The 17,540-nt window shown below is 39.2% G+C and overlaps 1 protein-coding gene across 1 annotated transcript; it reads left to right on the top strand.

Annotated features, from left to right (window-relative positions):
* Positions 1-2,254: 2,254 nt before the first annotated feature.
* stt3a (STT3 oligosaccharyltransferase complex catalytic subunit A) lies at positions 2,255-14,566 on the top strand. Its single transcript, XM_084730552.1, has 18 exons — positions 2,255-2,395; positions 3,638-3,758; positions 3,856-3,916; positions 4,012-4,133; positions 4,307-4,452; positions 6,004-6,094; positions 6,185-6,291; positions 6,378-6,542; positions 7,231-7,411; positions 7,530-7,685; positions 9,534-9,625; positions 9,742-9,897; positions 11,696-11,884; positions 12,020-12,136; positions 12,220-12,322; positions 13,454-13,642; positions 13,751-13,866; positions 14,177-14,566. The coding sequence occupies exons 2-18, from the start codon at positions 3,671-3,673 to the stop codon at positions 14,213-14,215; spliced, it is 2,118 nt and encodes a 705-aa protein (XP_084586678.1). The 5' UTR covers positions 2,255-2,395; positions 3,638-3,670; the 3' UTR covers positions 14,216-14,566.
* The last annotated feature ends 2,974 nt before the right edge of the window (positions 14,567-17,540 follow it).

Raw genomic sequence — 17,540 nt, 5'->3', positions numbered from 1 at the left:
TGAATCGAAATTGACCCTTTAAAGCACAGAAGTTGCACAACAACAAAATCAAACAAACTAATCAAGGCAGTGGGATATATATAACGGTATTTCCTATATATAACGGTGATTTCCTCACAGAAAAGGCTTTCTGAAGGCGAGTTAAAGTAGTGAAAATATTCTAAATGTGCAATACACTTAAATTAATACTGTTTTTAGTGGGCCTCTTTATATGTGGCTAAAAAAAACATACTCTGCTGCTGACCCTGTCCACACCAGTTCATTGCTGAGCTTCCTACACTGGTACTTCTGCTGCTTCTGCTGGGGACATGGCAACTGCATCAACTGCATGTAATACACCAACTATGAATAGGTACCTCATACAACCGCACTTGAAATAATCCGAACTGTCCCTTTAAAGTCTCACTCCACTGTCTGATGAGATGTACATGTCACAAATCACGAGGTGGCACCAGCAAAGGAAAAGCTGCCTAAATGTGAATTCAGTAGGTGATAGGTGAGATGACACTGCCAAACTGCTGCATCTATGTTTTGTTTATTTCCCATCAACCACTGCGATGCTTAGCTCTGTAATAAAGGAGGAGTCACATAGTAAGAAGTCTTTATATCTTCATAAATGGGTGATCAGCCTTGACACGCTTGCTCTAGTTTCCCCCCAGAGAGCAGAAGCAAAAAGAGGTCATCAGCTGTTTGGTTTTTGTGTTGTATATATACTGTTAACACATCCTGAATGTTCAACCAGAGGCCCACCACCATGCAGCCACCCAATCACCACCCTTTTCCCTCACCCGTCACAGCTCATGGCCATGGGGAGGGGCTGTGATTTTGAAACGGTGTGCAATTATTGTAAGAAGAGCATAGTGTTTGTGCAGACTGACATATGTGAGTGGGGTTTTTGTAAAAGTAATACGTCTAATTTCAATAAAATTGGTCAGTATTCAATATTTTGATCAATGTCTTCAGGGTTTTGCTACCATGGTTCGACATTTTAAACTCAACAGTGAAAAGATGAGGATCAAGGAGATGGGACAGAGTTGGATTGACGCCTCACAGAGCTGATGTGGGCACACTGAAAAGCTTTTACAACACAAATCATTACCTCATTTTAACTGAGAGAAAAGTGGATTTGGCCAAAAAACTGTGTACCATTCAACATGATAGCAGCAGGGTTAAAATAAGCTGATGCTGTGGGTGTGCAGCCCACCAATTGTATATATATAGCAAGTGCTGTATGTTAAAGAGCAGTAAATCTGCAGTAAATCTGCATAGAATTTAATGGATGGTAAGATTCATCATGGTCACTTGAGTAGGTGCCTGGTTCCTGGAGAAAGCTGTGTGAAATGAACTGCATAGGAAAGACACAGCACATAATTTCTTTTTGCAAATAAAGAGTTAGAAAGATGCAACTAAAGTGTATAATTATTTTTTCAACACAATTTACTTAGAGCAGCATGTGCAGGTCTGTAGCTTCTTACATTTTCAAACAGGAGACAGAAAAACAAAAGAAAAATGCACGACTTGTAAAAGTCCTGCGTTCAAAACCTAACTTCAGTAAACATATGTAAGGATTAGCATCAAAATGTGCATAAAGTACCTAAAATAGAAGTCCTCATGCAGAATGTCTGATTTTAGAATAATATATAATATCACTGGATTATAGTCAGTGATGCATTCATGTACATCATCAGTGCAACATCACTTTCATTTTGCAGCTAGTAATGGTGTGACCAATTTAACTATTTTACATACAAGCTAGGTTAGGTTAACCCATAATTTAATATTCAGAATTTATTAGATTTACATTTTGCATGAATAATCTAAATATATATAAGTACATTAATTTTTTGTCCACTGGATATGTATCATTGGCTATATAGTATGATTGTATATTAATTTCTTTACTTTTATTCATTATAAATTATATTTTACACACACCTCATCCCTCTTCCTCCACTTAGAAAATGATGGCTTTAGAGCAAATGTAATAGCATTCATACTATTAAACCAGTGTTAAATTTCAATTTAATTTTACTTTCTTTTCTTTTTTTTTTTACCTAAAATTTAAATTAAGTTGTTATCGTTATTATAGTTGGTGACAGGTAATATTAATAGTTTTTTGGCCTTAGTTGTAGCGCTCATGTTAAAATAATGTCTTGAGAGTTTTTCACCAGCAGGGGGCGACACGCCTCCTTTCCTACCTAAGGACACGTCACTACACCACAGCGGCAAGGAAGGGAAGCAGTCTTGAATGACAGTCAAAGAACCTATTAGATTTATGTGGGATTTCCGTTGGCTGATATTCGGCCAATAAACGTCCCCCGTGGAATAGTTGGGCGGGATTAGTCCACGGTGAAGGTTGTGTGTGAATAGCGTATGAGTAACAGGAGCGGAGCGGGTGAGTCTTTCTGAATATCAAATATTAAACCTGTTAGCTCATTTAAGACCACCAATTTTAATTTTAGGCTATCGTCCTGCTGCCATTTGTGAAGGAGTTCCTCATGTTTTCAGAATAATTCAGAGAAGAAGCGCGGGGCCGGGGTGTTCATTATACAGCAGCTAGCAGATTAGCCTAGCTAGCTAACCTACTCACACACTTTTAACTGGATGGAAGCAGCATCAACAGTAGCTACCGGCCTGATGCTGACCAACCACAAGATGCTTTCTAACCTATAATAAGGCTTGCATTCATTTAAAATGTGCTCATCATGTGCGTTAATAGCTAGTTAACAGATGTTAGCAGCTGTTCAATTTCTTGCTCTGTGATGTTGGAACGGTTGGCTAACTGTCAGGACTTATAAGGCTCTCTCTGATCGTACTGTCTTCAAAGTTAGCTTTCATTAGAGCTCTGTTGAGTTTGATGGTTTGTATTTTTGCTTTTGTAAAAACTTGCTGAATCTGAACACAGACGGGCACAAGTCCCTGCAGAAGTTTTCCATTGTGGCAGCTTCCTGGTTCCTGACGCCACATCGTAGTGCGTGGCCTTATCTGGTTGGGCTGGACATGGAAGTTGACTTTTAACAGTTGGAAGACTTTGATTTTTATCCTCAATATCAGGCTTGTTTAAAACCTGACTTTGAAAACAGATTTTTATTTTGCAGGATAGTTCTTCTATAAATGAAACTTATTTTAGGAAATCTTGGCCTTTTCTCCCCTGTACTTGCTGTCCACATGAACCACTTTCACACATGCAGTTTAACCCTTAAATGTTAAGGAATATTTCCTGCATGGGGTCATCACGTATGAATGGGAGCAGGGATATTTTGGGAAATCTGTAGCATAATCATTACAGGGACAAACACGAAAGGGTCATGTCTATCTGACAGTGCAGACTCAGGGAGGGCAGAAAGAACAGAGAAATGCATGCATTTTATACACTCTGAGATAAGATTTTATCTGTCACTCACTGCTGAAAGACCAATACAATGTAAACGCGACATATATATGTTGCAATATAAGTTGAGTTTTATAGTAAAAAATAGGATAGGATATAGCACTTTCAGGTGCATATGAATTTTTTCCTGCCATACCTCCCCCATCTGCTGCATCTGTTCCAGCACTGCCTGAAATGTTGTCCCAGTAAGATTCTGGGAACTGTGTGTGAAGAAGTCTTGAATGAGTGCTTTTCTCCTACCACCAGGTAGTACGGTGAGCTGTCCCTAACCTCGCCAAAATGACCAAGCTGGGCTTCCTGCGTTTGTCCTACGAGAAGCAGGACACGCTGCTGAAGCTGCTCATCCTGTCTATGGCAGCTGTCCTCTGTGAGCACTCTACATTCTAATATACACAACAGTATCACATCCCTAATAGTAAAAACAAATGTGACTTATTGATCCATGTGCTTTTCCCTTTGCTCAGCATTCTCCACCAGACTCTTTTCCGTCTTGAGGTTTGAAAGTGTCATCCATGAGTTTGATCCGTAAGTGCTACTTCTGTCATGGTTATCTAAGCATTGTTCATGGATTTTCTTCCATACAATAAAGTGTCTCACCTTTGCTTTCATCACACCTTCAGGTACTTCAACTACCGTACGACCCGCTTCCTGGCAGAAGAAGGATTTTATAAGTTTCACAACTGGTTTGATGACAGGGCATGGTATCCTCTGGGGAGGATCATTGGTGGCACCATTTATCCAGGTAGGAATGAGAAAAAATGATAACTTCATTCTTGGTTGTACAGTATCAAAAGTAGAGCAGTTAATGTTCTGTGAGGTTCAGAGGAGAGACGTCAGTGAGCTTCGTGTATACAGTCTGTCTTTATTGGACATAATTCAAAGCTTCCTTGAACACTTCGTGTTGTCTCTCACCAGGACTGATGATCACCTCTGCCGTCCTGTACCACATCCTACACTTTTTCCACATCACCATCGACATCCGTAATGTCTGTGTCTTCCTGGCTCCCTTGTTCTCTTCCTTCACTGCCATAGTGACCTACCACTTCACCAAGGAGCTGAAGGTAAAACACGTACTAAGATACATGACATACTGCTTTTTTCTGTTCCTGGTATGGGTTAAGCTCCATAAACTGGATCCTACAATTCTAAAAATGTACTTAATAGTGTCTTATGTTAAACCCTCTCTGTCTGATAAAGGCCCACATTTTTAAACAGGCTTTCTGTCAAATATTTCCTTGCCTTCAAGTCCAATTTAAGATAACTTTCTCAGACTTTAGCCACAGAAGATATTGTACAGCTGATTTCACAGGTTAACTAATACTCCTTATTTATAGCAATCGTTATCTGGATAAGTTATCCAGATAATAAATGACCCAATCTTGTGTTTGTATTTATACCTGATATTTTAAATGTGTTCTTGTTATCCTCACCTCAAAATTGGATCTCTGTCCTCCAGAGCAAAACCTGCATGGGAGTAAATTGAGGTGGCAAAAAGTTTCACAAAAGCACATTTATCCATGTCATCCAATGCAATAAATAGCAGGTGCTGGACAGAAGCTCATGTCAAAAAAGGAAGTCTGTGCATGGAATAATGCTTGCCATGAACCTTATTAATATTTAATGTTCATGGGAGTATGATCTCTTTTTTTCCTTTTTTCCTAATTTGAGGTGATGGTAAATCAGTGTTCGGGGAAGCTTTAGAAACCTTGTGAAATGCTGTCATAATTGTTTGGCCCCTCTTGTAAATTAAGCTAATGTTAATTTCCTTTCTTTGTGCAGAAAACATTGTGTCAGTTTCTCCCATTATGTTACAATGCTGGTGTGTAGACTACTCTGTGATTAGAATTAGGGGTGCACGATTTAGTTAAAAAAAAAAAAAGGCATATTGCAATTATTTGATTTTATTTGATGTCTGTACCAAACACATGTTTTCTTGCAAGATTTTTAGGACGGGTCCTCTATGCAGCACAACAGTACCTCATTATAATACTGTTTTGTTATACATTTTTCCAATAGGCCATATTGTGACTTTTATTGCAATTAATTGTGCAGCCCTAACTAGAATAATTATATGCATTTTTGATAGTAGATCAGCGGCACAGATGAGTGCAGTGCACACCATCACAGAGACAGTCATTTATTACTATATATCATCCAATTCCTGCTGTTGATCTGCAATCAGAGATCTATAATCAGAAGCATGAGGCCTGGCTCTTCCAGGCTTCTCTCTTGCTTGCTCTCTTGCTCGCTCTCTTGCTCGCTCTGTATCAGTGTCATGTTGTGTACAAATTGGAGCACTTTGTACAGATTGTGTTTCCTCCTACCTAAGATCAGAACACATTGTGAGCCAGACTAACTTTAGATGTGGGCAGGCAGATCCGATCACATTTCAATCACATGGCATTTCCACTCTGATTAACATGTATTTTTCTTTCTCTGGATAAAGTGTCTGAATACAGATTGCAGGTGTAAATGGGGTGCTTGTGACAAGTAAAGAGATCTTCATGTGGAGTGCCTCCTTAGAATGTTATACATGAGTTTAATACACTTTGATTTATGTGATGATATCAACAAATATGAATGAACATCCTCTTGCCTGTTTGTGTGTGTAGGATGCAGGTGCTGGGCTCCTGGCTGCTGCCATGATTGCAGTGGTGCCTGGTTACATCTCTCGTTCTGTTGCTGGCTCCTATGATAACGAAGGTATGAACACCTGATAGGTATAATTATGTTTCTTAAAGAAAACATAATGAAAATATTTTGAATGAAATGCCTCTGTGCTGTTGTCCTCAGGTATCGCCATCTTTTGCATGCTGCTGACCTATTACATGTGGATTAAGGCTGTCAAAACAGGCTCAGTGTACTGGTCATCTATATGCGCTCTGGCCTACTTCTACATGGTAAGGAGATGTTAAAAAAAGTACATGGTTTACTGCATTAATTCAGAGTTTACAGAGGTCCTGATGAGGTGTTTGTCTGCATCTAGGTTTCCTCCTGGGGTGGCTACGTGTTCCTGATCAACCTGATCCCCCTCCACGTGCTGGTTCTGATGCTCACAGGCCGCTTCTCTCACCGCATCTACGTGGCTTACTGCACCGTCTACTGCCTGGGCACCATCCTCTCCATGCAGATCTCTTTTGTTGGTTTCCAGGTAAGGTGAAAAAGTGCTATCCAGAGTTCATATAGGTGCTGCAAATCTGTAAAAACAGTTGAATTTTAATGTAGTTTTCAAGGTTTGAAAAGTGCTTGGATTTAGGATAAAGTGCTTAAATATGAAGTTGAAATTGCATTACTGTCATAATAAATCACTACCTGACTGAAAAGTTTGCTTTTTAGAAATAAAATAAGTCTGCTATTGGCACAGCCAGGTTATATATGATACCAAGTCTGCTTACAGACACGTAGCATATTTGGAAAGATGAAACATTGTTGTATTTCATATTACACTAACATCTGATTTAATGTGATGAAGTGAAATAATAATTTCAGAAATATGTATATAATTTAAGTATAAAAATATGTAATCTGCCACAGCTATAAAGTGCTGGAAATGCACAGTAAAAAAAATTGAAAGTGATTGAATTTGACTTTAGAAAAGGTGTAGGAACCCTGACTATTGTGTGTCACATGAGGTACTCTGTCGTCTGGTTGGGCTTCAGCTTACAGGACATTTTCAGACAAAGTGTCCGAAAAAGAAAAAACAAACCTTGAATTGTCAAGGTCATCATCTAGACCAAAGACGATACAAAAATCATCATTTGTCATTTGATAGGACAAAGATCTTTTACTCTGTTCTGTGACATATAGTTGACCTCCCTGTCTCTTCTCTCATCTTCCAGCCTGTGCAGTCATCAGAGCACATGGCAGCCTTCGGTATGTTCGGCTTGTGCCAGATTCACGCATTTGTGGACTACCTGCGCAGCAAACTCAACGCTCAGCAGTTTGAGGTGCTCTTCAAGAGTGTTATCTCCCTGGTGGGCTTCATCCTGCTGTCTGTGGGCACTGTTCTCATGCTGACTGGTAAGAAGGTTAAAGAGGCCAACATAGAGGATAGATAAAGCTTTTTAAAAATATATAATGAATACATTTGCCTGGCTCTACTTTGGACCTCAACTTACCAAAAGTATTCCTCCCTCAGGTAAGATCTCTCCATGGACCGGTCGTTTCTACTCCCTGCTGGACCCCTCCTACGCCAAGAACAACATTCCCATCATCGCCTCTGTCTCTGAGCACCAGCCCACAACCTGGTCCTCGTACTACTTTGACCTCCAGCTGCTGGTCTTCATGTTCCCAGGTGAGTGCACACTTTATTATGTATCATCACTCCATTAGGGTTTTGAGAAAAATGTGGCAAAGGCTGAAGAACAGATACAAGTGGCTCAAATTACAGTGAAATTATTAGGAAAAAAGTAAAAAAAAAAAAATCCATAAAAATATTAATATAAAACAAAAGAAGTACTAATGTTCAATAAAAAGACGTGTGTCTTGTTTAGTCCAGTGTAGTTGTATAATTTGGTATTGATTTGGAGTCACTGGGTCACATAACATATAACATTAATTCACTATTGTTAAATAGTAAAATTAATTACACATTAGCAATCAAAATAGGTGTTCCTACATGAGACCAATGTTGTATAATTTTTAAGGGTAAGTTAAGATGTAGGCATTGAAAATGCTGCTGAAAATAATATTGTCATTCAAATGGTGAAACCTCAGTGGCTCTGAGGTGAGCTAACTGTCCTTTTACTGCCAACACTGGGTGAAGCTGAGTGAAAAGATGCCGCTGAATCCAAATTGAATGTCTGTTGAATGTCTGGTGAATGTCCTGCTTAAAAGTAAATTCACTGTGGTGAATTTGTACTTTCTAAAATGATCTGTGAAGCACCAGGACTCACAAAAAGGCTACAAAGCTTTGATATCCAGTCCTGTTTACTTCTGTAAGTTAAGCTAACCTTTAACCTTTTATTACAAACCAACAAACATTTGTTTGCCTCATGAATGACGGCAAATCATCACTTACTACATATACAGATCTTGCAAAAATTCTGAATTTGTCGCTGGCCATCACCTCCACACTTGATTGCTGCAGGTTTCATGTACATGCTTGATATTAGCCGGGGGTTTGTAACCTGTGGCTCTAGAGCTGCATGCAGCTCTTTAGCCGCTCTCCAATGACTCCCTGTGACTTGGTAAAAAATTATGTGGAAATGAATAACATTGTGGGTTTTTTTTACATTTTCATTTATCATTGTTGTACTCAAAATTTCAAGGCAACGTACGGCAATAGATTTTTGAGGTTTCAGCCCATCTCAAACTCTTCAGATTTGAAAAGTTTCACCAACTACTGATCTTTTGTTGAGATAATTTACTTGTCTTCTGTAAATAAACTTAAATCTTTGAGATTTTTTAAATGTATTATATGTGTGTAATGTAAAAATTCTGCACTAAATGTATTCAATTTTCAGACATTAAAATAATGACAAATCAGGTTCACACTTCACTGTGACCAATTTGTGAAATTCAATTTACATTTTCTTGAGATTCTAAAACTCAAAGATTTATCAAGTTTATCTGAAGAAGAAAAGTAAATTATCTCAACTTAAGATTATAGGTTGTCAGTATGTTTTCAAGTTTATTTCAAAACATGTCAACAATCAACTGTAAAAATGTGTACCATATACACCAAATTAAAAAAAAGGTTTAATATTTTGTCAACCAAAATGTGCATAATAGCCTACATCTATGGCTTGGTGCCTTCTTCTCTAAATTTTGATGGTGGATTGAGTCTCTATAAGCTCACTATGGATACAAAATTTTAAAAAAGTCATTGACGAAAAGAGAATTTAATAGTTGAGGCTCCAGAGAGATTTATTTTTATTTTATTTATTTTTTTGGGCCAAAAATGGCTCATCTGATCATAAAGTTTGCAGAGCCCTGGTGTAAATGCATCAAAGACACAACAGTTTTAGCATAAAAAAGCCTTTGCCTTTTTGTTGCAGTTTTCAGCAACAACACAAGGGTGTCCCACCTTGTGAGAAATAGACAAGGAGGACAGTGTTCATCTTTGATGAGACTAAAGTACACAGCTCACTGTGTCCTTGTTGAGTTTTTGACTGACAGTTACCTTCCCTTTTCCTCACAGTTGGTCTTTACTACTGTTTCAACAACCTGTCGGACGCCAGGATCTTCATCATCATGTATGGAGTCACCAGCATGTACTTCTCAGCCGTCATGGTACGTCCTCAGCAGCGTCACCAGAAGATGGCGCCTTCACAGCATTCAACACGGCTGAAATCAGTGGCAAAACCTGTATTCAGGAATTTTCACCTCTCACGTTGTTGCCTCCTCAGGTGCGTCTGATGCTGGTTCTGGCTCCGGTCATGTGCATCCTGTCGGGCATTGGCGTGTCCCAGGTGCTAACAACATACATGAAGAATTTGGACGTGAGCCGGCCAGACAAGAAGAGCAAGAAGCAGCAGGACTCCACCTACCCCATCAAAAATGAGGTAGGAGCTCTGACAGGCTGGTTCAGAGAGTTGTTGCAGCTGTAAGAAGGTGGTGTCATCTACAGTCTGTTCACACTTTGTACAACATGCACAAGTTTTGACATGAAACTTCATTAAAATCAAACTGGTTAAACTTCATCATTTAATCATTTAATAACAGTATTAAGATATTTTTGTTAGGCCAGACAAAAGACTGAAGAGAAATAATTTAATGGCCAACAACACTGTGCCAAGTTAATAATTAAAAGTGTTTCCTTTTGAAAATACAGAAATGTTGAAGGGCCTTTACAAAGCTATAGGTGTGTCCCAAATCCACTCTGCATACTAACTGCGCATAGTATGTATTATATACTACTCCTCATGGTATACTGTTTAAGCAGTTAGTGTACAAAAATATCAACATACTGCTGTATAATAACATGGAATTGTTAGGTTTGTTGTCTGTGCAACTATGACTTTGCCAATTAAACTTAACAAATAGGCATTAAAATGTTTTCTTCCTGCAGTGAATTTAGATTTGATGCAGCTGTAGCTGTAGTTCAGCCTTTGTTTCTCATGTGTGCATCATCAAAACCAGTATTATTTAGTATGCATACTTGGCACCCTGGCAGCTCAGTTGATAAAGCGTGATTCACATGTGCTGAGGCCGTGTGTTTGATTCCCGTCTGCAGTCCTTTGTTGCATGTCATCCCCCCACTCACTCTCCTCCTTTCCTGTCACATCTTCAGCTGTCCTATCAATAGAAGTCATTAAAAAGACTCCCAAATATAACATGCAAATGTACTGACATTCTTATTTAAAGGAGATTTTAGTCAAAGCCATCTTTTATTTCAGTCGTCAGAATAAAAGCGCACTGATGGTCCCATAGACATTAGCTTCTGCAAAGCGGTTGCCAGTCTTCCTGGGGTCCACATTGTCCCAGCCACATAGTGCTCTGGAAATTTTAATACCCCTCTGTTAATTCTAATTGTGGGTCCTCATACGTGGCATGGGGGTCATAATGTCTGTCAGCAGGAGAGCTAACATTAGCTGGGGTTAACAGCCACTCTGTGTGTGTGCTCGGCCTACCTTAGTTCTTCGGGACTCGCTCAACCAGCTCTGGCGTTGATCCGCCAAGTCTGCACCGTCTGCTTCACCCTCAGTCCTGAGATCCCATCGCCTTCCTTGTGCCACATCTCATTCAGCAATCCATTCAGTTCTGTTAGACAAAGACGTTAACTCAAATTCAAAATAATTCCTTGGGGAGGAGAGCACTTCAGCTGTGCTCTTCTGGGTGACTTTCCTTTCAAAAAGGGGAGTGAGGCCATAACACAGTTCACAACTGCAAGTGCTGTCCTCTCACGCAGTGGAGACCGGCTTCCCACAAGGCCCCTGTATAGGCCCTGGTTCTGTCGCTCTGTCGCTAAGCAACCAGCCAAACAATACAACACAGAATGGTAAATTATCTCTGTAAAGTGTCAGGAACAACATAAAATTACACATAACACAACACAAACACTGACGGCACACAGACATAACAAGGACATACAAGTAAATACTGACTCCTGTCAGTCCAGTCCTAATTTAAATTTTAGAGGACATCAAAATATCAAATAACCTAATCAATGCATGCACAGAATTTATCTGACAACTCGTTAAATTAATCAACACATCAGGTGACCTCATTCCAGTTTTATGCTCTGACTCATTTTTGTTTAAGTGATTTTTTTAAATAGATATTTGCTAGTGATTTGCTTGATGCATGTCACCCATGGTGACCTGTAAAAAACTGACATCCTGTGTTGTGTGTTTCTACCAGGTTGCCAGTGGGATGATTCTGGTCATGGCCTTCTTCCTCATTACATACACCTTCCACTCCACCTGGGTGACCAGCGAAGCATACTCCTCTCCTTCGATCGTCTTGTCAGCCCGTGGAGGTGACGGCAGCCGCATCATCTTTGATGACTTCAGAGAGGCATACTACTGGCTCCGCCACAACACTCCTGAGGTCAGTCACACCCAAAGAAATTAAGAATAAGTCAGTCAGTGAGGCGTTCTTAACAAGGGTTTTGAATTGTAGGACAAAGTATTCATTGGATTTAATGTCTTCCAGTCAGTTATTTGAGTTTTATTGTGTTTCCAGGATGCCAAAGTCATGTCATGGTGGGATTATGGCTATCAGATAACTGCCATGGCGAATCGAACCATTCTAGTGGACAACAACACGTGGAACAACACGCACATCTCCAGAGTTGGACAGGTGAGCTGGGCAACCTTTGCAGAAATAATCATGTTTCTAGAGAGCTGCTGCGTTGACTGACAGGGCTGCTGTTTGTTCTGCAGGCCATGGCATCCACAGAAGAGAGGGCCTATGAGATCATGAGGGAGCTGGACGTCAGTTATGTCCTGGTCATCTTTGGAGGACTGACGGGCTACTCTTCAGACGGTACGTCCAGAGTGCCAGTGGATCAGAGTCAGTGTGGCTTTGAAGGCAGCTCGACTTCAACACACTCTTCAACAGACACATTCTCACCGCGGATAGAAGTTTGACACAGATGCACTTAGTAGGATTGGGTTTAAAAGGATAGTTCAGATTTTTTGCAGTGGGATTCAGGCAACAAAAAATTGAAATTAAAATTTAAACATTCACTAGCCATTTGGCCAAGGAAGAAAAAAGTGTGGCTAACCTTAGCAGTGCTAGCAGCAGCAGCTGAATGTGGTCACATGTCGCTCCATTCGAGTGATTATATACTAGTTTATAATGGCACAGCCTACTTTCAACCTTGTTTTCATTTTCTGCATCAAACTACTGATGAACCGTGCCGCTTTTATGAGCTGTCGTCTGACCCACTTTGCTGATGACAACATCCAGGCCATCAGGGCGTATGCGCTGGGCGAGAGGCACTGCTGTCTGACTGGGTGGCAAAACATCTTGGAGGCAACAGTTAACTGGCAGTGTACATGGAAAAAATATCAATCAACACTTTAACCGACTAGTATTTCTGACACCAACTAGAAAAGGTGACAATGTTTAATTGTAGACTAATAGTTGGATTTGATAGGCTTGGGTTTAATAGTCTGTTTGCAAAGCTGAAGCTCTGCTGTTTGAATGTAACAGCCTCACATGTAGTGGCATTTCTTTCATGTGATGGGGTGTGTAACGTAAATGTCCTCCTTAGAGTGCTGCACTTGTTTTTAGATGTGACTTGAATTAATCTAAAATAAAAAGTAATGGAAAGATCTCTAACTCTTAGCTGTAATAACTCTTGTACATGGAACAGTTAGAAAGGCCTCAGTGTAAACCAGGTCATGTCAGCAGTCAGTTGCAGACTCCACTGATATGCCTCCCCCTCAGAGTTAAGCTGACTGTTTGAAGCTGTCAAACAGGTATTAAGGAATTTTAGGGAGTTGTATCTCAGTACTTAAAATATTTGGTGCACACATTCATTGCTAGTTCATCCAGCTGTTATAACAGTGTCACTTAAAGTCACAGAAAAGTGAAGCAAATAAATAAATCGTAATATTCTAAAGGCCTTCTTAGCACCACTTGTCTAACGTCTCTCTGTCGGCATCACAGACATCAATAAGTTCCTGTGGATGGTCCGTATTGGAGGAAGCACAGACACAGGCAAACACATCAAGGAGCACGACTACTACACTCCCACCGGAGAGTTCAGAGTGGACCGCGAGGGCTCGCCCGTCCTGCTCAACTGCCTCATGTACAAGATGTGCTACTACCGCTTCGGCCAGGTCTACACAGAGGCCAGTGAGTAACCTGCAGCCTGGTGTCATCTGTTTGCCCTAATGCACAGCCCATCTGCTGCTCCTTCAGCCTCTTGTACTGTAATTCTGATGATCTTAATGTTCTTTGCAGAGCGCCCACCTGGTTATGACAGAGTGAGGAACGCTGAGATCGGGAACAAAGACTTTGAGCTGGATGTGTTGGAGGAGGCCTACACAACAGAGCACTGGCTCGTTAGGATATACAAGGTGAATTTTGTTCTCACATCATAGTAAACTGAATTTATTTGGGTGTTGAACTGTTGGTTTGACAAAACAAGATATGATGACATCAGTTTTAGCCACAGGACACTGTCATGCCATTTTTTTTTTCTTACATTTTTTAGAAAATGCTTTATAAGCCAAATAATCTTCTTAACACTAGAATAATCTTCTGACTCTACGTACATTAAGCACATTGTTGCAGCTCTGTCTGGAAAACATTTTAGACCAAACTGACTTTAAAAAAAAAACAAAAAAAAACCCCAAAAACTAAATCTTTTGTTTTTCCATGTTTTAGGTCAAAGATCTGGACAACCGGGGTCTTTCAAGGACATAAAAGCTTCAGAGACAGCAGCAGTGAAAACAGCCTTTTAGCGCACAGCACTGAACACCTTCCCCTGTGGTCTGCAGATGAGTGGGAAAAGAATACTTTTTATACGTTTGTTTGGGGGAAGAAAATTGCATCCGAGAGATTGTTCTTTTTTTTCTTTTTGTGGATGATTTCTTTTTTTTTAATTTTGTTATAATGAAATGTCTCATCTGGGATCAGAGGGAACTGGTGTCAAAACGTCCAGTCTGATGTCAGGAAGTGTAATTTGCCATGAAGTGGTCAAAAGAAAGCAGTGTTCATTTCAGAGCGCTTTGGATTTTTACAATGTGGTCAATTAAAGTGGGATTAAACGTGAAACAGTTGTGGTCTCTGTGGTTTTTTTCTCTCATAAGGCACATACAAATGCAATAAATTAAGACAATTGATGTGGGAACTATAAGAAGTTGATCTAGTCAGAACATCTGATTAATCTGAGTGAGATGCTCAACTGGCTAAAAAAGATAACTTGATACTTCATTACATTTAGGACATCATCTGTTCAAACTGTATAAAACTGACCCTAACACCTTCATAATGAAGTTAAACTATATTCCAGTGTTTTGAGTGTCATTACTCAGGGTACCTGCAGGGCCTTGAAAGTATTTTAAAGGTAGTATAATAATCTAAAATGAGTGCCTTTAAAAGTATTGACTTTTATATACAAAGTCTTTAAATTTGTAAACAAACGGCTTAATTTTTTTCTTGTCCTTTCATAGGATTTTATAAATACAGCAATGTTATAAACTAAGAGTGCACTCAGTAAAATTTGGCAATTTCACAATTTTTGCTTTTGATGGATTATTCAGTGTGCCTGATGTGCAGGCACACTGAATAATCCATCATACTTTTCCTTCTTATTTTTCTTCTGCCAGATTTTCAGCGCGTAACTAGTCCCGTACCACTGGGGGCACGTACACAAAAAGCACATCGAAACGTGTGGAAAATTCAGGACAAGTGTGCTATGACTTTTGTTAACAATTCGCTAAACTGTTTCTGCAAAAAACTGCGAAAAAATTTCCCATTTAAAGTGAAAGGGATTTTTGTGAAAGACACTCAAAACTCGCTTCTCTTTGACACCATGTGGCTTCGCCATACTGTAACGTAGAAAAGTCATTCAAAGTTTGAACGGTTCACCAGACTGTGGCCTTTATTCACAGTGTCTGTCTCTGTCTGTGTCTTTCTGTGTCCAACTTGGACATTTTAGACTGCAGTCTTTTTGAACTGTTAACAAATTCAAAGTTTGAGCTGGTTAATGTTAAATTCATTCATTCATTCATTAAATGTCCATCTTGTCTACACAGTAGATACATGTCAACTCACAGTTGCTGGGCAGAAATTGACAAGGATGATTGTGATTGGCTTAATTGAACGTCTAGCTCTAAGTCTAATATCCATGGCTGCCTACTGACATTTTTAATGTCAGCCATATTGTCTTTCTGTCCTGCTTACTGACACAACTTCTCATATACACACACACACAAAAGTTGTTCTTTGTGTCTGTAAGGGGACTTTTATTGACATACACTCTCACCCATATACATACAAATACACGTGATAATGCATGCACATACACAGAGACGCATACACTCGCATAAATACACGCATGTGACAGCGCGTGCATGTGCACACAGACGTACGCAACCTCAATGATACATCTACTGCTATTGATACTTCTGGCAATATGGTGGGGATACTAGTCGGCAGCGAGCATCAGGCACACTCAAAAATTCAATTTTCTAGTTCTATATAAAATATATTCCAGTCCTATTCTGAATTTATATTTTTTGAAAATAATGTATTTTTTATTTAATTATGAAAAAACCTAAACATGCTGATTTTAAAGTGGCAGCAGCATCCAAAATACAAGTGGGTTAGACCTCTTCCAGGTAATATGAATGTGAGCATTATAATGATTTACTAAATAATGATTTTCAATTCTGTCTTTAATACTTAACCTGGTATGCTCATAAAGTTGGCATTAAAATTGTTAAATGTCTTTTAAGGTCTTAAATTTAACTTAACTAACCCTGGAGGTTTTCTGTTGCAGAGAAAATGACTTGCATTCATTTTACCACACTTATTCCCTGAATTATTCAATTCAACCACTGATTTACAAAAATGAGCTGACTGTTCATGGGATGCCCCTGGATCTTAACACTTTGTATGAAGCACATAGTCCCTCTATTTTGGGCCCTAAATATATTGAATGAGAAAAATAAACTCTTTAAAGGACAGTTCACCTACAAATCAAAAATACATGGTTCTCCTTTGGCCTGTAGTGCCATTTATCCATCTAGATCTTTGTGGTGTGAGTTTCAGAGTTTTGGGGATTCAGCCATACATGCGTACATACAGCCATGTCTTCTCTCCATATAATGGGACTAAATGGCACTCAGCTTGAGGTGTTCAAAACACCAAAAAAATATTTCAACAGCAAAGTCTTTGTAAAAATCATGGCCCGGTTAGTCTTTCTACTAGAAATAAAGTAGTCCCTACATGAAATTGCTCACAAGATCTTTGGATTATCTTGAGTAGCCACATCATCTAGTTCCATTTCATTAGAGAGAAGGCAGACGTATCTACAGCCAATATCTCCAACATTATCTAGATTGATAAATAGCACTATAGGTCTTGTTGATTTTGATGTGAACTTTCCCTTTAAGGTATTGTATGAAAGGAAAGTTTTGAAAATTGCCTCAGTTTGATCCTGACACCGGCATTTTGTTTGCCCCACAAAAATTACAACAGAAAATCTCTATTATTCAGAGGTTTCCTCCATAACATAAAAATGACTAAAATATCTAAAACATAGTCAAAGATGTTTCAAACACTTTTCCCACACTAAAACTTTAAATCAGCATCTGTTAGTAGACTTGTACACAAGGGCAACATAAAAAGCAGAAATCCATATGAATGATGATTAACATAAAGTGAACACAAATTATTCAAATATAATTTCAACTTAAATACTTCAGTCATCTTCAGTGATTTGTGTGGCTCATCTTCATTTCATGCAGCAGAAGATGAATTTGCACATCCCAGTCCTTTGCATTTACAGTATAAACAGTAAATTAAAAATGAAAATAGTCTGATATCAAAAGTTTTTCTTAGGAATACCTGGAATATGAAATGATAAAAACTTTTCATTACAAAGATATTGCAGGAAAACAAATCCACTATGGTGTTCCAACTTATCCGTCTATGGGTAAAGAATTTGCTTTTGCACTTTTCACTGTACTGCAACCAACTCCATGTCTCTTGCAGGACAGTTTGTGGTTGATTGTGTGCAGCA

Source organism: Lutjanus erythropterus, chromosome 11 (genome assembly GCF_056507025.1).
Source record: "Lutjanus erythropterus isolate fLutEry1 chromosome 11, fLutEry1.hap2, whole genome shotgun sequence".
Taxonomy (NCBI): Eukaryota; Metazoa; Chordata; class Actinopteri; order Lutjaniformes; family Lutjanidae; genus Lutjanus; species Lutjanus erythropterus.
The sequence above is the reverse complement of the archived record's forward strand: the minus strand, read 5'-3'. Positions and strand labels throughout refer to the sequence as shown.